Source organism: Opisthocomus hoazin, chromosome 5 (genome assembly GCF_030867145.1).
Source record: "Opisthocomus hoazin isolate bOpiHoa1 chromosome 5, bOpiHoa1.hap1, whole genome shotgun sequence".
NCBI classification, from domain to species: Eukaryota; Metazoa; Chordata; class Aves; order Opisthocomiformes; family Opisthocomidae; genus Opisthocomus; species Opisthocomus hoazin.
This window is the reverse complement of record NC_134418.1, coordinates 43,244,609-43,265,113: the sequence shown is the minus strand read 5'-3', so window position 1 is coordinate 43,265,113 and position 20,505 is coordinate 43,244,609. Positions and strand designations below refer to the sequence as shown.

Below are 20,505 nucleotides of genomic sequence, written 5' to 3'. Positions count from 1 at the left end.
GATACAGATTTTTATCTTATGGAAGTGTGATCACTAGGCTTTTTTATTTTACCCACTGCATCATTTCTGTTTCTCTCTGTCAATTTTTTTCAAGCAAAATTTTATTCTTATGATGTTGCATGTGAGTTTTATATGCACAATGTGTCTGTTGTTTGAAGGCTCTCGTGCACCTGTGGTATTTTAAATTTGCAGCGTCTGACACAGCTAATGATGGTTTCTCCCTGGACATTTATAGAGCCTTTTGTTGATTTGTGTGCCTGTAGCATTCAAAAGAAACTTTGTGGTTTTTGTTTTTTAAATGGCGTTTTCACATTTCCATGTGGAAAGAGAAGAGAATGGAGGAAGGAGTACAACTACAATACAACTACTGTGTAGTTTTACCCTGTTGTATGACGTTCTCTTGCAGATACTGCATGCTTCAGATTGTAATATTACATATGTATTAGACCAGAACAGGAGTGATTTTTGAGAAGCAAATCATTGAAAAAAATTAATTTAAAGTGAAATTAGATGAATATTTTTACCTTGCTCGTGCAGGCAAGCAACACAGTGTTCACTGCCGTACTGAGGCGAAGCCTCTTGTAACAGCAGCAAGGGGGAATATTTAGTGTTCCAAAGAAAGGGAGACAAGGACTGAGAAAGTGTACCTGGCATTTCCGTTTTTATTTTGTTTTGCTTGAGCAACATGCCTCGTTGGCTGGTATTAGTTCATTTGCAACTTGAGCCCCGTTTTGCCCAACATTTGTTTATCCTCTTAATTTACCCTGATGCGATTTTCAGTCGGATCTGTTTTATGTAGGTCAGTCTCAGACTTGTGGATCTCTTTGGCCTTTGAAAAATGTGTTCCCTGAAAAAAGGGTGGGTAGGATTTTACCCCCGGAAGTCAAATGAATGCAACTTTTTCCTTTCAGACCAAGATAACAGCAAAGTGCTATAGCATATTTAAGTCAGCCTGGTAATGAGGTCATCCACTTGATACTTTGATCGGAATACATTAAGTTGCTGAAAAAATTTCAGTCTTATAGCCACACGTTTACTCTGATTTTTAAAGGTATATGTGATTTGCTAACATCTGTTGTATTCCCTTTCTCCTTGGAAATGCTGTAGTCCATTTGCTGAGGGAGCCTAGTATGCACGCTGGTTTGACTTGGGAAGGAGAAAACAGATGAAGTCAAACCACTGAGCTGTAGCAACTCAGAGGAATGTTCTTCATTCAGAAGACATTTAAGCTGTTCTCTGGCATTTCAGAATTACTATGTTTTTTTGCCCATAAACACCCTTTGGACATTGAACCCTTCTTTCTCGTTACTTTTCTTTTGTATACTTTGTTAATTAACGTAGGCTTCTTTGGTTGCAAGGCTATCTGGAATTGGTTCATTTTTAATTGTTCCTTTATTTTATTGTCAGTAATGAATTTGGCTTAGAGCAAATGAAGTAGTGGCACATGTAAAATATGGAGAATTATGTGTATTTTGGAAGGTTTTATGTAAGAACATATTTAATTTGTATAGTTGCAAGATGAGTGCATTCTGCTGAGTCGCATATTAAAGCATAATGGCTTGCAGTTGAAATAATTATTTAGATTTGAAGCTTGAGGGTAGCTATATTTTGAGACTTTACTGTAAAAAAGGGAAGTTTTGATTTAGCATGCTAAAGAAGTATCCATGCCTGAAAAGACTAACATATGTGCTTAACTTCAGTCAGTGTAATGACTTAATGAAGGCCTTACACTGCATGCAGAAATGCAGGTTGTCTAAAACTCTGGGAGCAGAGCTCCGCGCAGAGACAGGGTCCCCCGCGCCTGGGGCATGAGCAAGTGCTGTGGGAGGGAGAGCCTGTGCCTGGCAGCAGGCAGCAGGGCAAAGCCGAGCCGGGGGCTCTCTGCGCCGGAGGGGCAGCGGCCGTTGGCCAGCAGGGCCGCGCTGCGCCAGCTGGGTGCCGCCGCCTGGTACCGCGCCCTGCACGCGGGGGTACCAGCGGGCCGGCGCTGGCACGGCCGTCTTTCTCTGGGCTGGTGAAATGAGGACAATGGCGTTTTGGGGATTTTTCCTTCCTTTACTAATATAATGTGAGGGCTGTCCGTTGAGGTTCTGGAAGGGTGTCTGTGCTGAAGGGGATTTTGTTTTCCTGCAGTGAGGATTGCCCTAGGAACATGGCAGGCTTTAATGGAAACACTTTTTTCTAATATTACTATTTGTGAAAGTAATTTTTTCTCTTTTCTTTTTTTTTGTTGCCGGCCCTCTAGTCCCTCTTCTATGTATTCATTTGTCCTGCTTTGTCACTTTCTGAGGTTATACGCAGTATTGCCCCAAACCCGTTAGTTTTCATTCTTCTGCTCTGTGCTTTTGCAGTTCTGCTAAATTATTCCCTTTGTTTCCTTTTGCCAATTTTTACTTGGTGGCTTTTGTTATACTTTTCTTGTTATTACTAAATGATCTGTTACTCTGCTTTCCTTCCTTTCCTGAAATCCAGCTGTTCAGAATAAGCCAGGGGAGACAGATTGTGCTATTAATCTTGATGTTTTTCTACCAGTGAAAGTGGAAAAAGCATTCGGTATCTTTAGGAGTTTAAACCCTTGTTTCTTCCAAAAGGCAGTGAGCAATACTTTTTGTTTGGAGATGTAAATCTGAATGGCTGTGTATTTTTGCCTGATTGAAAGTAAACTATTTGCTGAGACGATAATAATGGAGTACAACTGGAATTATATTATGTTCTCCCATATAGTTAAAGAAATGGGACGGATTCTGAGTAATTACTTTGTGGAGCAACTACAAAAGGAAGAGTGATATTCAGATTAGTTTCATTGTTTTTGTTTAGGAGGAGGTTTAGTAAGATACTGAGCATGCCCTTTTTTTGCAGATTATGCTAGGAAACAAAGCGGTGTACTGTGCAGTGAGTTTGCAGGTCAGAAGTGGGGTGTTGGTGCAATATGTTACACCCCTTTCTCTGATGGTTCACAGGCACAATAATGTCTAGAATGAAAACTTGGCAACGTTTGTGGATTCTTCCACCAGTTCTACCACTTACCTATCCTCAGTTTCATGATGAGAAATTTCATTGCTGTAAAGTATTTGGAGAAAATACAATATCCCTCATTGTTAACATTTGCTTTATGATGGTAAATAGAGTTAAATACAGGTAGCTGCAGCTATACAGAATGGAGAGGGGACGAAATGTTTACTGACAATATTTTTACAGAAGGAATGCGATGCTGCAGGTGACCCAATGTCATGGTTTTTTGGTTTTTTTTTTTACCAGGACTTCTGATGGTGGAAAGACAGTTGGTACCATTGAAGTCAATCTTGTGAAGATGGGAGAGCTAGAGGATGGAGAAACGGACCACATCACAGCAGAAGCCCAGGATCAAAAGGTAGAGATGGAGTTCATTGCACAAAGTTAATTAGAATGATCAGCGGTACCAAATGCCTAAATCACTAATTCCAAATGGTGTTAAGGACTTAACAAAAAATTTCTGGAATAAAGTACTATGTACATTTAATCCCCCTAAACTAAAAACAGTTTTTTGTGAAACTGTACAGAGTAATACTCTATCCTCAGTTTCCTAGTCCCTCCCTTCTTTAGGAAAAAAAGAGCTGATTTTGACCTCAACTGACCATATTTGATCACTGCTGATCAAAAAACTGTCCACAGAGACACCATAAATCTGACTTCTTTTTCCCTTGGACAGTTCCTCTGCCTTTGAAGTCCTGTTCATGTGGATTTTTATGTGCAACCTGTGCCCACAATACTGAAAACCTGGAAAGAATGACAGACAGGCAAGCCAAAGAAGAGGTGATTCCCCTTGCAAAGGGACAAGTTCAGCTGCATTTTGTGGGAGCGCAGAGTGGTTGGGAAAATCAGTGTGAGGGATGGTGCAGCAATGATGCCTCAGAGTGCTAGCATAGGACAGTGTTGACCGGAGGGTGTAGGTAGGGATTCTGGGTTGAGGTGCTCATGGTGTGGAACAAGAGGGAGGACAGAAAGGTTTGGAATGAGTGAAAATTCTCTTAGGTAGGGAGGTTGTTGCAGGCGAAAGCCATGGAGATGGAGGTGATACGAGGGGAGTGAATTTGAGAGGAATGGAGAACCAAAGGAGGGAGGGTGAAATGGATGGTCTATCTCTATGATGACAGGAGGTTTGGGCTTGGGAGAGATTCAGAAATGACTGCTTAGAATGAGGAAATTGGGGTTTGAATGACTTGCGTTAAAAGGTCTCTTTAACTGGGTCCCTGACTGATGGTAACTGACATACCTACACAGAGCTGCTGCCTCCTGGTATCTCTGCAGCCCTGTTCTCACTAGATTTTTTGCAGCCCTAATAATATGGTGTACTGCTATACACTGTGATGTATTCTGCTTTTCATGAAAAAAACAACTTTAAATAAAGCTACAGGTAATGTAAAATTAAGGACTGCATTTTTTTTTTTTGATTGGAAGTAACATATAAGAATTTGTTTTTGGAGAAAAGGATGTTATTCTGAATATGTTTTCTGCTCAGCCAAAACAGCCTGCTTTTGGGCCAAACTCTGAGGATAGATTTTACGCTTCTGTTTTCACCAGTCTTCTGAAAGGACCTCAACACCCTTTTAAAACAGTGGACCAGTGGGACCAGTTCCAAAGAAGCCAACAAATGCTGTCAAATCTTTCTGGTTTATTACTATAAAACTTCCACAAGATACACAATAGCAACTGTTTTTTCAGCCTTCTCTTTCATTTTGCTGTTATTCAATTTCAAAATGTGGAACAAGACTTCTCACAATTATCTGAGGTGTAATCAGTGAAGTATGTCTAGCTTGAGGGAGTCTGAAGGCGTTAATAGCATCTTCCTAGGGGGTTCTGATACTTGTCAAGAAAGACCATCCTTATGGCAGCTGTATTTTCTGTGGTCTTTAAAGGAGTCCTTGGTTTTTATGGATTAGTTGCATCATGGTGTTGCGTCACGGTGTCTTAGCTCATACCTTCATAGTGAGGATGCAATTGTCAGAATGTAGAGTTATTGAATTACTTCAGATAAAGAAGTTCTGAATTCGGTTTGCTAACTCATTAGGTAAACTATGTGCAGGGAATTCCTTATGGAATAGTAAGGTGATAGTTAAATTCAATCTGATAGCTATCAACTGGTAGAGAGTACATCATGTCTTGCCCTCTGGTTCAAGCTCTGCAACAGAACACCTATAAACCGGGGAAGCCCTGAGAACAGAGCTCCCTATCACCTTTAAAGGCTATCTCTTTTTTTTTTTTCTGACTGGAGGGACGAGGAGCATTAAAAATATACGTTCTGGTACACTTAACGTAGGTTTACACCAGTTGGTTTTTCCATAAACTTTTTGTACTTTTATTTGATACACTAGTCTTATCAAGGAAATCTTCCAATTCAGTCATATAACAAATGACTTCAATCACAAACCGCAAGCACATTTTAAAGATTTTTTGTGGTTCCTGCTTTTCCCTTGTTTAATAATTCATGGAGTGCTTTCTGACACTGTGCACGTGAAAACTGTCTTGTCAAAAAAAAAAACCTCTCTGGAAGCAGAGAACTTGTCAAAAATTAATTTAACCTCTGGCATTGTATTGGTAGGACACCTGTTTTATTATGGAATAGCTGATCACATTTTGCCATTTTCTCTGCTGTATTTCTGATTGTGTTACAATATATTGGAACAGAAATATGAAGATTAAAAAGTAAATGATAATAAAGGGTTGGAAGGTTATATTATCAGTGATGTTCTTCAGTCTGCCATTCATAAACTGCTATGAATTTCCTTGTAACACATGAATGTATTACATCTGCAGTTGCATTTCTTTTGTAGTGTGCATTGGTTCGTGAATGTACAGCCACAGAAGGCGTAAGTGGTAAAGACAACTTGCCTTCATTAAATGCAGGTAAGTACTGTAACATCCATAAAATATGACTGTTGCAATGCTGTATCAGATCCTGAAGAAATTGTGAAGATTTGGGGTAGAGCTCTTAAAAGGCTCTTCAAGTGATGAACAGTTTCTTAAGTTTAATATTTTAAAGTTTCATACATATCTGACAGCATCATTTTACTGAGAAACATGAGGAAAACTTTCAGAAACATCAGTTATGCTTTCTGAAACACTACTAAAATCTCCCACTCCCACATCTTTGCTCTTCAATGATTTTCCAGACTGTCAGTGACTTAAATGGGCATAGAAATTAACCTCATAAGTTTTTGTCATGTCATTGCATGACATTCTGTTAAAGTGATTATGCGTTATTTGCAACTGAGTACCCTGGAGAATTAATCTCTCTCATAGCTGATGAAGTGGCCATTTCAGTTTGATCTGGAAGCTATATGTCCTAGAATGAAGGAAGCTGTTGGCAAGGCATTCTTGATTCTAGGTCAGCTCTGGTCTCGAGTGTACAGTGTTGGATAGATCTATTTCTCTTTCATTGTACTGAGAAATATTACATGCTGATACTCTGCACTGTAAAAGTTTTATTAGCCTGAGTTTATGAATCTCCATTACTCTGCTGTAACAATGTCACAAATAAGTTATATGGGTCATCTGAAACCACAGTGCTGTCAAGAATTCTGTGCGTTTGCTGCATGCAGTTGAAGAGAAATGTTACTGAAGTTTTGAAACCTTTTAAAACCTTTACTGAAACTTTTTCATATGACTTCACTGATAGGACAGGCGACTTATTAGACTAGCTCCTCAGTCTGAGGGAAGCCCTAGAAACCTCCAAAAAACCATGTTTTTCCTTGTATGTTGCTATATTTTTTTTCCTGTGATTTGTTGAGACTAGTTCAGAAGCAGGGAAAACACTTCTTCAGAACTGCCATTTCTTTTCATTTTTTTGGTGCGAGACTAGGTATGTTTGTGGAAAAGATATTCATTGAGAATTACTGAATGCAGGGGAACTACATCTGGCTCCAGAAATTCCTGAACTGAAAATAGCTGGAGGCAGGGAGAGTATCTTGCATCTCTAGGTATCTATTTATGGTTCTTCGTGGAGACAAGATACAGAGCCAATTGAACGATTTGGTCTAACTCGGTGCAGCCACTCTTTGATTCTGATTCTGTATGTCATCCAGATAAGTGGGTCTTGAAGAAATGACATTTCTGTTCACAGGAAATGTTACTGATTCACAACTGATTTTTTTCAATTTGCTGCATCTGTTGGGTGGATTTGATTGGGGGTTTTTTTGTTGGGTTTTTCTGTATGGGGAAATGCTATAGTCTGGCAAATGTACTTCATTGGAACTGTTGAAGCTTCCAAGGTAGATACCAGTTTTATGAATAATGATGTTTAAATCACTTTTGTCATGAGCATTTGGATGTGATTCTACGGTGTATCTGGACAGCGCTTAACATTTCTATATTTATTGCCATCATATACAAACACACAGCATAACCCCTAAACCCCCACCCCACCCAGCACTGCTGGGGTGTGTAAAGTCAAGCATACCATGGAGGTTTTTTGTCATTTTCTGTTTTTGAAAAGAGTTGAGGGAAAAGAGCAGAACTGCAGATGCATATACAAGAAATGACAGCAGGCAGGATACTGAAAAGAGTTTTCAGTCACAGGAAGTCTGTTCTAATAAAGAGTTATTCTTCAGTCTGTTTCCTGTACTTGTGACTTCCTCTTCTCACCCCAGCATTGCCTCCACTTCCCTGCTGACACCTGGCACCAGTTGCGGGTTTTGTCAGTCCCACTCTTTTTATTGAATTCCCAATTTCTTTGCTTAGAAAGTTTTAGCTCTCCTTTTATACTCTCAGCTTCTTAGCCCAACCAGTCAGACTGCTTCATCAGCGTGCCTCCATGACTGGGCTTCAAGTGGATCAAAGCTCTCTGTGTTGCCCAGAGATTGGCTTTCTCACATGGGTGCCAGTGCTGCACTTAAGCGTGTTGTGACACGCACTAGCTCTGCCCCAAAATGTATTCATTCACCCTGTGTTAACAACGCCTGCACAGTTTTGTTGGTATCAGAAGCTGGGAAAGATGCAAGAATTTTCAGTAAAGGTAGACTCTTGGTGCATATATGAGGTGTTAAGTTCAAGTTTTGAGTTTTTTATGTACTTGGATTCCTTTCACAAGGCTTATGTCGTTGTCAGATCTGAGTGGGTTGCCACAGACCTGGTAAAATGCACATGTCTGTAAAAGACTGTCAGAATTCAAGTTTATAAAGCACAGAACCTTCAGTTGCAGATTTCGGGCCTTATTCAGTGCAGCTGGACTATCTTAACTGAAAATCTTTAAAATAATCCATGTAAGCCAAACAGATTTCAGTGTGGCAAAATTGGAGGCAACCTGAAAACAAGGACTGAAGGGAAAGGAACAATATCGGTAGTGTGGTAGAGGTATATTGCAGGCAACCTGAAAACATCAGCATTGCCTGCACTACTTTCCCTGCTGTGTATATCAAGAACTATCTGTGCTACAATGTATATTCCAGATACATATATATTTAGTGCATGTGTATACTGTTGTAAAGATTTCTGGTTCTTTCTGTCTCACGTTGTTCATCAGGCCTTCAAAACTACGAAACTGAAAAAATACCCCTACATGAGTCTTTAAGCCTGTAGGCGTAGATGCGCATTGCCATTCTTCTGAAATTTAAATCTTAATAGAAGGAACTCGCATCCCTCAAGTGAGTTATGAGACACTTATTGAGTGAGTGGGAATGAGTATCATATTTCAGAGAGGCTTATCACTGTTCCATTTATACCCTAAGAGATTGAATTTATATGTCTCAAAATTCAGTTATTTATAACACTGGAGAGTTTGCCAATTTTTTGCATGTAAACATACTGTGCTTTACAATGAAAAAGAGAATAAAAGTAATTGGAATTAAGAAAAAATTAAGAATGTTGAAATTATTCTTCCTGAGATGATATGCATAATACAGCTATGCTGCAAAGGAAGAATAGAAAGAAGAATAGAAACACTATTAGTAAATTAGTATATGGCAGTGGTATGCTTTGATCTATGTTCAATTGGGAACAAAAACGAAATCAGAGTGTTCAATCTTTTATTAATTTTTTTATTTTACTTTCAGGGGAAGCAGTGTGAAGGATAGTGCATGGAATAAAAAGCACAAAGGTCTTTAAATTTAAAAATGAGAATGTCCAAAAATGTGGATGGTTAAATGTATGGCATTGGCTTTTAGGTTTCATGTTATAGAAAAAAAAGCTTTTAAAATGCTTTTTCCTCTTTTTAACCACTGCAGTTCATCTGGATTTTTTTAGTGCCCTTCATGATCACTGTCTAATACAGGAAGGATTACTTTTATGAAACTTTCCTTCATTTTAAAAACTACTTCTTATAAAAGGCAGTAATTCTTGCCATTCTTACTGTTTGGGTGGTTTTTTTCTTTTTTTAGGCAACTTGTTGAAATTAGAAAGCAATTATTGTTGTAATTGGAAAGGAAAATACATCTGAGATTTTTCTGGAATTGCATGACTTCAGTAGTTATGTTTATAAGAGAAACATAAAATATTGTGGAGCTCTTGCTGACAATCTCAAGCTTTAGCAATACTGCAAATGGAAATTATTTTGATTCCTTGTGAAAACAAAATTCCCAGGCTTTTTTATGAGTTTTTATACGAAATTTTCTTCATAAACCCATGGAGAAATGTCTTGGACGATTTTTAAAACTTGCAACACACTTGAGATTATCCCCATCAAAAATTCAGGTAGTGGAGGTAGTACCTGAAGAGTAGTGTAATAATTCTGACACAGATAAAAGCCACAGATTTGGCTCCACATTTTCAAAGTGATTCCTTGCTCCCTGGCTGTCATGCTGCAGTCCTGTTGGGTTTTTTTGTTTGGTTTTGTTTTTTTCCCCATGATGGTGGTGGCGATAGTGGGGAGATGGGACGAAAGAGATTGTGGAGCTACATATGTGCATTAGGTTCTCATAGACAAATATGAATTTTTGAGTGTAATAGATTCTGAGTGCAAATTTAAGGGCTATTGTTGGAATAAACATCCTTTGATAACTTCTGAGGAAGTAGATGTAAAAAGGTACAATAGAGAAAAGAACCTTTTGTGTCTGAGGCATCAGACATCACTTGAAATGCCCTGGTGAAAAGGATCAGCCTGCTTCCTAGTGAACAGGTGGCATGACACAAAAAAAATCAGAACAAAAAAACAAACAAAAACCCCCCTAAACCCCAAACAAGGAAAAACCCACAACTCAAAATTATCATCTGTTTTGGCAGGATTCTGTGTAAAGGCAGACCTGAATTAGCCTCTAGTTTCTTGAGCTCTCCTTGATATCTGAAGATTGTCAATCCTCGTCTCGTTAATGGAAGGCGATCAGTGCCATATATCTACTTTGTGGACTGGTAGAGACTGTCAATATTATTGATAAAACTGAGTTTGTTAATTAGAAGAATCTCAGCAAAAGAGGGGGAAAATAGGAAACCATTACAGCAGATTCTCATCAAGTAATGTTATAAAGCCCAGACACTGGCTGTAAGTTGATCATAGGGACAGGACATGGAGATGCTTTTTTTTTTGTAGTGGACAATAAGTTAAGTGTGTGTGGTGAAGCTGTAAAATGTGTGTAAAAATGCTAGAATATTGAGGTATTTTGCATGTTAGTGCTAAACAAAAAAATTGCTGGTATTCATATGCCATGACTATCAAGTATCTATTAGGCTTATTTTGTAACAGTAAGTGAGAATAAGTCAATGGGCAAGTTTGCTTTAATGTAGATGCACACCATCTGTTTGTGTTAATGATTTCTGTGTGTGCATATCACGGAGAAGATGCATCAGATACAGCTGAACTCTGAGGCATGCTTCACTTGCCCTGTTCAATTTATTAGCAATGTGGGTGATTCTAGGAGATGGTAAGTGATGGCGTTGACTATAGGCGAGTTTGTTGTTTATTTGTGCATTCCGTTTTTCCTAACTGTATCTTTAGTGAGAGAGACTAGAGAGCAAAATTTACATTCTCACTACACTGAAATGCTACATTCATAGGACACCTACTGTGCGGGTAAAATGTGATTTGTCTGCTGTACTAGTAATACTTTGTCCTCCACATGCTGCTGTAATAAATTAAATAAAAGTTTTAATGTTTTTAATGAAATTTTAATGGTTTCAAAATTAATTCTGGAAGCAAAGGGGGAAATAACGTATTATTTTTGGATGAAATTGTTGTCATAAATTTTCAGAGAGTTATGTAATCACAGTAAAGCAATGATTTAATTTTTCCTCTCTGCAGTGTTAAAAAACCCGATCTGTAAGCTATATAGATTCCCTACTTCTGACAACAAGTGGATGCGGATCCGGGAACAGATGGCTGAGACCACCCTCTCTTTCCATGTTCCTAAAGAACTGATCAATTTGCACATAAAGGAGGATATGAGAAGGTAAGGAAGGAGAAGTAGCAGTAATAAATAGTAAATTTTATTTTCCTGAGTTGGAATAAGCTAGAAATATTAATTTGTAGCATGAAATGGGCAAAATACAGAGATCTTTTTGACCAGTAAGAATTTACAGCTGTAACTAAACAACAGAATTGATAAGATTTTTTAGGACTCCAGTGACTTCAGAAGTTCAAAGCAATGAACTGTGCTAGAAATGCAGTTGTGATTTTAAATGTGTAAGCATCAACATTTGGTTAACATTATAAATATTCTGAAAAGCTGTATTTATAAAGAAATAATACATGACAAAGGCGTGAACTACATTGGTAGTGTGTTTGGCTTCGTGTCTGGGTAGTGTTGATATCGCAGACAAACATTATTCAAGCACTGGAAAATGACATGTTTGTCATCAATAAAGAAGCAATGTAAATACAGATCACATTGCTCTAACGAATGTAAAGCAGTTGGCATAAGAAAAGGATACCAAAGTAACAGAAGTTTGAAACCTTTGTCCATGTTTGATCTTGTAACCAGGAGGGACATCTGAGGATCATTACAATATGTACTGCCTGGGAAAAAGGAGAATAGGGAGCACAACTGCCCCAGAATTCTTTGTATGTCCAAATTCCCAGTGCAACGACTAAAATGACACCCTGTCCTGGAATACTTGTAAACTGTGTTGATACAACTGCAGAGAAAAGCAATCTTTTAAGCAGGGCTTTCCTGAAAGCATACCTTCTTTTTCTAATGATAATGAGTGGTGTAGAAGAAGATATTGCCTCTTTCCCTGTGAAAGTTGCCTCACACTTAGGTGGGCAGCTGTTCTCATGTATAAGAGCCACACTGAGCTAGTGTGCATCCCAAAGCGATTCTGTGCACTTCCATGCAACTCCTTCCATCAGAGGGGGTTGCCTGTGGTTGTTTACAGTGGGTTGTTTGTCCTGCAATAGGAGATTCTTTTCTTTTTTTATTCACCCCATCTGCTGCTTCTGTATGATCTTTTTATGCCAATAGAACAGCATGTGGGAGAACAGAATCTTGCTTTTAATAAAGTCAATGGACTGATACATACTTATGCATGGTGATGAAGGGTTATAAAAATCATATGAATTGTTATAATACTTTATTTTATTCATTTAATACTGTGTTTAGGCATTTATGGCCTGATCTTGTTTGAGAATACTAATGTGTGAGGCTTTTTTAGTAAGCAATAAAAATAGATTGTGCTGACTTGCACAGTTCATCCACTTCCCAGATTTTCATTTGCCCCATGGGTAAATGCCTTTTAAATGTTAGGGGATTACTTTAACCACTTTTACTACTACTGCGTTGCTCTCTTCAAAGGCATAATGCAAGTAATAGCGCTTGCTGTTATTTCATAATACAGCATTCACCTCCTTGGATAAAACCATAGCAAAGAATCGCCGTGGTTTGTTTTTTTTAATGATTATCCAGTACTTACCAAAATAAAGAAAAGCTATGAGAAAGAAACATAAGTAAAAGTTCCTCAAAGATTGAGTCAAGTCGTTCTGATTTTCCTGACTGGCAAAGTGTTTAGCTGTTCAAGCCTAGTACAAAATGTGGGTGTAAGAGAGAGACAGACAAAATGGTTGTATCAATCTGGTGGAGGAGGTAAGACCAACCAAGAAAAGCAACACCTTGTGACAGAATACTAGCAGATGGTGGGAATAGGGGCATCTGTGTCACCCATCATGGTATAAGCATGTAGGTTGGAGCTTCAGCTTGGTGTAGGCCTTGCTTTTTGAAATAATTGCAAAGATATGTGCTCTTGTGGACTCCTTACATTTATAAAGTAGTAAAACGATGTTAGGAGGATATTGTTATGTTAGTTTTTGAACTCATACAAAACTTACACTGTACCATTTTGAGGCTGTTCTCCTCTGGAAGTAATCTTCTCTGCATCTTTTTTCCCCAGTTAGTATTAAAAAAAATATATATTTTTGTCTCAGAGACCACTTCTTATCATCCTCAGCCTGTTTCTTTTTATTCCTATTGTGGCTTAAATATAGTCAGGTCTGAAGCAATTACCTATTAACAATATCCAAGTGAAGTGTTAATCCCATTTAATATTGGATTTTGAATTGTAATTTAAATTCCCTTTTCTCATAGCTCTTAAGATTGTTTATCTCTTGATAAAACTACAGTGTTCATTGTTAACCAAACTTTTTCATTTACTGATGTGATACTATGAAATATGTAACCTCTAAGTATATTTCACTTTGTTTTTCAGCATGGAATAATGTTTTTAAAGATATGCGTGCATGAAAGATTTTATCCTTCAAACCTTCCTGGAAGGATTTTTAATAGGAGCTATGTGGTCATTTTTATTGTCCTAATAAGGGTCATACAGTCTGCTTTGCTGGGTTTTATTAAGAAATTATTTCTGTTTCCTCCTCGAGGTTTTCCATGGAGTCCTTTCCCCTGTTTTTAATATATCTTTACACAAATCTTGTCCAGATATTTTACATCTATTGTGCAAGATTAATCAAGTAGTTCTTCGAATGTAATGATTATAAAAAAGACTTAGTAGTTTACAGTAATTGTTCAGAAAGTTGGTTGTCCCATGTAATCTAAGTTTGCAGTTGTAGATGTAACTTTCGTCACACTAGATCAGCACAGCAAGAGAATTAGGAGACTGTAGTAGAAGTAGCAGTACACGTGTCTTTCAGATTTGCCACTGAAGCTCTATTGAGTCTCTTGGAACCAAACTCAGCTTTGGCTGAAAGGAAATTCCACTTACTTACAGCTGAATTTGGACCATGGCATTTATGGTCACAACCCATGAACAGATTTCAAGGAGAAACTGCTGAACTTTCCTTGAACCCTCTCCCCAGAGTACAAAGCACACTCGGGCTTCCTTTCTGCATGAGGAATGGCTGTGCTGTCCCAACTCTAGTAGCCTTTTCTTGTGCAAATCTATGCTGTTTGTCTGTTTTCTGATTTCTTTCTTGTAACATTACAGAATGAGAACAAAGTACAGACTGTCTGAAAGATGTATGATCTTCTACTATCTTTTAATACACAACTTGTATAGAGAAGTGGAGACCCGGGCAGAAATGCCATATATTGGGAGCAGGCATTGAATATTATTTTTTACATGACAGATTTTTGAGCAATTGCACTGCAAAATCACTGTATTGATTAGAGGTAATAGTGTAAAAAAAGTTATTCTGAGTAAACTTACCATGACTTTTGAAGCTGTTTGAACTAACCACATTTAGACAGGCACTGTTAATATGCTGTTCACTTAAGGACTTTCAAAACCTTACTTCAAGTCACTATCTAGCACAAATGTTCAAAGAAGTAATGTTTTCAAGACTTAAATAATCCCCAAACATGTCAGTAAAACATAGCTCAAATACATGCATATGCCGTATTTACCCCATTATGCATCAAAAAGGATACAAAACCTTTCTTTTCATAGTCTTCATCAGTTATTGCACAGAGAAATGCAAGTATATGAATGTAAGTGTAACCTGAATTTTTGTCAGTAGTGTTTAGACAATTGCCCTCCTTCAAACATGATCAGCTTAAAAAACATTAGTTTATAAACTAAAGGATAAAATACATTCTAATGTATGTCCTCTTGATTTCGCTATTCATAACGAATTTTGGAAAAGATGGCTTCTGAAAATCAAACAGGAGTTGTCGTATCAGACTTAACGAAGTACAGTTTGCTGGGCTTTACTTGATATTGGATGTTTGCAGTTGTAGTGCGTTGGAATGGAGTAACATTACCTGATTTGTTTTGTGGTAGTAACCACTACGTAACATTACCTATTATTCAGCAGTGCTGAAAACTAGAAAACAGTAACTTAAGTGCTGACTGTCCTGTCAGTGAGGGGTTTTTTGTTGTTTTCGGCAAAATCCACCAAAGTTTTGAGACTCTAGAAAAATCATTCTGTACCAGTCAGCAATGCTTCTCAGAGACTGGCTGCTTAAATTTACAGGTGTTACGTTTGTGCACAGCACGCCCCGGTCTTAAGGAAGTCCATACTAAGCAAATGATGTAACTTGGAGGTTTTATTAGAGCCTTCCAAGTTAAAGTGAAGGACAATACCAAACCAAAGCAAAGAATAATCTTTTTCTCAAGATTATAGTTATTTTAACACACTCAAATTCTCTCATCAAAAATGCATTTGGATATTTACATTCTTAACTACAGATTTTGCACTTACCAGTACTTACCTGTGGTTCTAATAACAGTAAGTCGGGTGTAGTTTTGTCAGTTCATGTCAGTGGGGATGCAGAGAATATAAATTAGAGGTGGTAAGGCATTAAGGTGATTAAAAAAAGCTTGGTACAGTTTTATTATGTTGCTCGTCATAAAGATCCTCACTATTTCATTTGAGTGAGGCACTGATTAATAAATTGGGGAAAACAGAAAACAGAAACCCACAAAACTTTTTAAATGCTTGAGTAATTGTGCAATTAATAATGTGAATAATCTTGCCACATATATAATTCCAAGCCAAAAGCAAGAAATGAAGTTATAAACTATGAAAGTAAAATGTTTTAGATTTATCATAGAGCTGAACCAACATTGTCTTAGGCTGATTCCAGTGTTTCCTGATGAAACAGTAAAATTTAAAAAAAAGCTAACAGAAAAACATGTAAAACAATTCTATACACTATTGCTAGTTACTAAAATATAATTTAGGATTAAAGTGTAAAATCCACAGATGCCATTCTGAGTATTACTGGCTTTGGAACTCTTTGCAGTCATGATGCGGGAGAATTATCCGCTGCTATTAAATGAGAATCATAGAATCAACCTCAAATGATCATGCTGCTTGAAGACCTTTAGTCTTTCAGAGATAAACTCAGATAATAAAATATCCAAGAAAGAGAAAGAGTTTTAAGGCAGGAAGGAAGACATGGGTTTAATCTAGCTTGTATATTGTCTACACTTTTGGATAATAAAAAGGGGATAGTGGTGGATAGAAATGCAAAAGGAACTTAAAAACTGCAACTCTTACGAACAGTATAAAATATTCTTAAGCCTTTTCAAATTCTGGTCTCTGCTCCACATATACATAGAAGAAACAGTTTTTAAAATATTTTTTAATGTGTTTGGTGGCTTGGTTTTGGGGGATGTTGTGTTTGATTTGGTTTGTTTGTTTTTTTGTTAAATGTTTAAAGCATTCAAAAGGTAGGCGCAACTTACATTTTAGTTTTTAATTACCTGTCAGGTCAGGTTTACTAGAACCTGAAGCAGTTTCAGGAAATTCTGTAAGAAGAGAAAAACAGCAACTGTTTTCAAGAGTTTCTAAATGAAAACTATTAGGAAAGAAAGAAAAATGTCCTTTTATTCATATTTGTGGTAGCTTCCCCTGAAGGAATTGAATGCTCCTTAGTAATTATTTGTCTATTTTAGAAACAATATCGTAAAAAGGCTGTGATTCTTTTATTTCTGGAGAGAATGTTATATTGTTTTAATGAGTTATTGCCTGCATATCGCAGGACCATAACTAGTGTTAAAGAGAAATGAGAGCAATTTTATCTGCTTCTATTCTACAAAAAAAAGATGAAATGGTTATCCATAAACATGTACAGTTTAAAGTAAAATTTGTTAGGAAAAATAATTCCTGTGCTCCTTTCCTTAGAAGGAAGCTGAGTTATTGAGTCATGCCCTAAAGCTTATGGTGTGTGTTTACTCCAAAGCTCCTGTTTGATAAATATCCAGAACTTTTTCACCTTTCTAATATTATAACACTTCTGCAAATATAATCTGCAGAAATACCTCATCTTGTTTTGAATCCTGCTAGGCAGTTTGCTTCTGATGTTTAGTGAAAGTGGATTTCAGAAGCTAATTTTACTTGGTGGAGGCAAAAATCGCTTCCCTTTTTCAGTGTTTTGTCATGTTTGCTTCACTGGGAAATGCATCACGGGATTTTTGAAGCTGAATTAATCAAATATTATTACTTTCTCTTCATACAGCATTTGTGGTTTATGTGTTTTTATCATATGTCCTCTTAATTATCTCCTCTTCATATAATTACACTGATCTTTTCAACTTCTTCTTTCTGTTTGTGAAGATTTGAGCTGTGTCTATAATGATGCAAACGGCTATTCCTGCTTTTCCCTTTTCTGAGACAGAATAATCAAATCTAAAAAAATTCTTTGAGGGAATGCTCCCTTCTCACTCATCTTGCTCATCTTAATATCTTGCTGCTGTTTTTTTCTTTGTTTTGATCTTATTGTCACTGACCAGAGGTTTTCACTGTGCTTTCCACAATGGTGTCTGGACTGTTGACGCTAGTGGTAGTTTTGCAAAAGCAAGTTTGTTGGGGACATGATTTCAGCATTAGGACTTTCTTCAAAGAATTTCTGAACATGATGCATACCACTCATTCAAAGTACTACTTACAGAATTCAGTGTTTTGCATTTTCATCACTGAATATATTTCCTTTGGACTTCTAAACTGTTCCTATATCCTCATACCCAAAGTGATGACAAAGAGACTTTTTCTGTTACTACGGTCATTAGTGTGCATACCACAAAGCAGAGACTCTTTAAGTAGAAATTATCAGCATGCGTAATACAGGAAATACTTTGTGCCTCTTCCAGGTACTTTTAGTAATTTACTACGTCATGCAGCTAAGGTGTTCTTAAGAATAAAAAAAAAAAAAATAAAAGCACTAGTTGATAAATCAAAAGGTGGCATATTCATTTGAGCTTCATTGAACATTTTCATGGAACAAAAAAAAAAAATGCATGTACTTTTACTTCAAGTCTAATGGCAACAGTATTTAATTGCTAGTAATCTCAGAAATGTATCCAGTCATGTAGTGTTTACAGATCACTGGTTGCCCTGATGTAGTTATTCGAAAAGAAAAGCACAGATACTTCAGTCTAGACACAGGCCCTCCCAAACCATCCTGCCTGTCACCAACAGCTTGCACAATGACTGTGCTTTCCATCAGCAGGGGAAGGCTGGGTAAAGCTCAAGTCCCCTAAAAGGCCAAGTGCCCATGAATTGCAGCTGTGTAAAATCTGTAAGTCATTCCGGGCAAAAGAAGTTGTTGGTTTTTAAATAGAAGCCTGAAATGAAGGTTCATGACATCTCCAAAGGTGCTGTGGGATCCTGAGAAGTCTCAAGTTTTATTCTTAGAATTTTTCACCTCTTTAAAATTGTGTTGTGTTAGCACCAATGATCATTAATCTTTATACTAACCATCAGTGCTGTATATAGTGCTTTCAGCAGATCAGGATCCAGTACTGAATTTTTCTGCCATAGTGGCAGAAAAGAGTTTTGAGGAAAGGGTAACAAGTAGATTTTAATTTTTCTAGTGGGGAACTGCTTCCAACCATAATGGGAAGTTCTCAGTGAAAGCTGACATCTGTTTGTTTACTTTCATGAGAGGCCCTGCACAAAAATTATAATAAAGCTTGGTACTATGGAATATTGTTGATGGAGCTTAGCTATAGGAAAGATGATTGTGTTTTCAGCCATAACTCAGAGTTATACTGAGTCATCAACAGCAGTGACAAATCGTAGGAAGTCACAAGACACAAATAATATTGAAATCCTGTGTCTCACATGTTTACATCTGAAAAAATATATAAAATGTACAAGAGGCTATTTTTGGAGGAATAGTGTCTATGACATATAATCCTGTTATCCCATGGTTTTGATTTTACTGTATATTTAAATGAAAATAAATTTAGAAAAGGTAGTAAAGTTTCCGTTCTATATATGCTCTGGACTACTATAAAACTGCATGCTAACTTTATTAAAATATTGCAGATAAGATGTGTCTTTTTATGGCATACTAGTGGCTGTATTTTGACTTCAGTGGTGCATACATGTTTCTGAGATGAAACAAATACAAGCCTTGTCAACAACAATAGGAGCAGGATTTGACATTCCTTGAGAACATGTTAATGTGGTAGGATTTGAGTTTTCCCTTCCTGTTGCTGTTGGTGTCAATGGAGTTAAGTCATAGTCAGCCGGTTAAACCAGTTTTGGTTTTTGGTTGGATATTTTAGTCTGAGATAAGGGGTTTCTACTCCTGCTGTTGCTTGGCTTGAGCATGGGGCCAGCAGCTCCAGGAGTGGTCTTAGGGGTGGAAGAGCAGAGCCCCAACGGTGGGTTTTCTGTGGGATAGAGGGCTCTGAATGTGGCATATTGATATGCCCACCTCTCACTGTGTAGTATTTCTCCGGTCTCTGCAGAGTACTGTATTCCTGTATAGCAGGAGCAGTAAAGTTCTGGAGCTCAGCCAGGTCCAAACATTGTTCCTAAAACTATTAACAAAGACAACATAAATATTAAGGGTCAAAATATCTTCACTGCAAATAAATAAAATCGTATACCCTGCCAAATCTTACAAGCTTTTCTTAGGAGGAAGCCCTGAGATTTTAATTTAATGGGATGTCTCATTTGTAAGCTGCTAAAAATTTGCAAGGAAGATGGTGGTTGAAAATGGTGGTTTTGTCTGCTTACTGCTGACGATTCTTATGCTACAGCATTGCCAGTTTGCATCGATGGAGGGAGGTTGAACAGGTTGACCTGTGCAGCAGTCGCATTGGTCTTTTTCTCCCCCTTTCTGTCCCCTCTCCTCCTGTTTTTCCTTTTTGTTCAGTGATTTTTCTGTATGCAAGAACTGTCCTCTGGAAAGTCTTTCCTGACACTTCCAAAAATTGCAGTGAAACAGTCTGCTTGCTAGTTTGAGGCAAATAAGGAAAACTAGTTTGTCATGTTGCACAAGTTTTCTCCAAGTGTTTGAAAACTCGAGATCTTTCATTTTCTCTTTCTTTAAAAACAGGTCGTCCAGAGTGGCTCTGGGATAGATGTAGGACGAGCTTACTTTGCAAGCGGGGAAAACAAACAGAAAGCCCAGTCTTGTTTGTGTAGGAAATGAAAGTGATCTCTATTTCACTCAGGTCAGCTCTCAAGAGTGTACAGGAAAATTGATAATTTGCTAAAGGATTTCCTTTTGGATTTTCAGTGACATGTTTGGTTACCATAGCACTGCTGTTTTGACCTGATGAACACAGCTGTAAGGCTGAAGATTAAGTTTTAGGGGACCGATGGGTTTTTTTGGTTTGTGTGTTTTATTTTGTCTTTAACACCAAAGAAATGTGGTGAGGGCTGGTGTGTTGGTTAAACTGACATTTGTAGAAACACTG

At 37.5% G+C, this 20,505-nt stretch overlaps 1 protein-coding gene across 6 annotated transcripts in view; it reads left to right on the top strand.

Moving 5' to 3' along the window:
• INPP4B (inositol polyphosphate-4-phosphatase type II B) overlaps positions 1-20,505 on the top strand; it is a 346,018-nt gene that overhangs the window by 221,843 nt on the left and 103,670 nt on the right. For all 6 annotated transcript variants that reach the window (XM_075421031.1, XM_075421033.1, XM_075421032.1 and 3 more), the window contains 3 exons: positions 3,259-3,370; positions 5,811-5,883; positions 11,204-11,351. In XM_075421031.1, the coding sequence (XP_075277146.1) occupies positions 3,259-3,370; positions 5,811-5,883; positions 11,204-11,351 (333 nt within the window). The remainder of the gene's footprint in view (positions 1-3,258; positions 3,371-5,810; positions 5,884-11,203; positions 11,352-20,505) is intronic.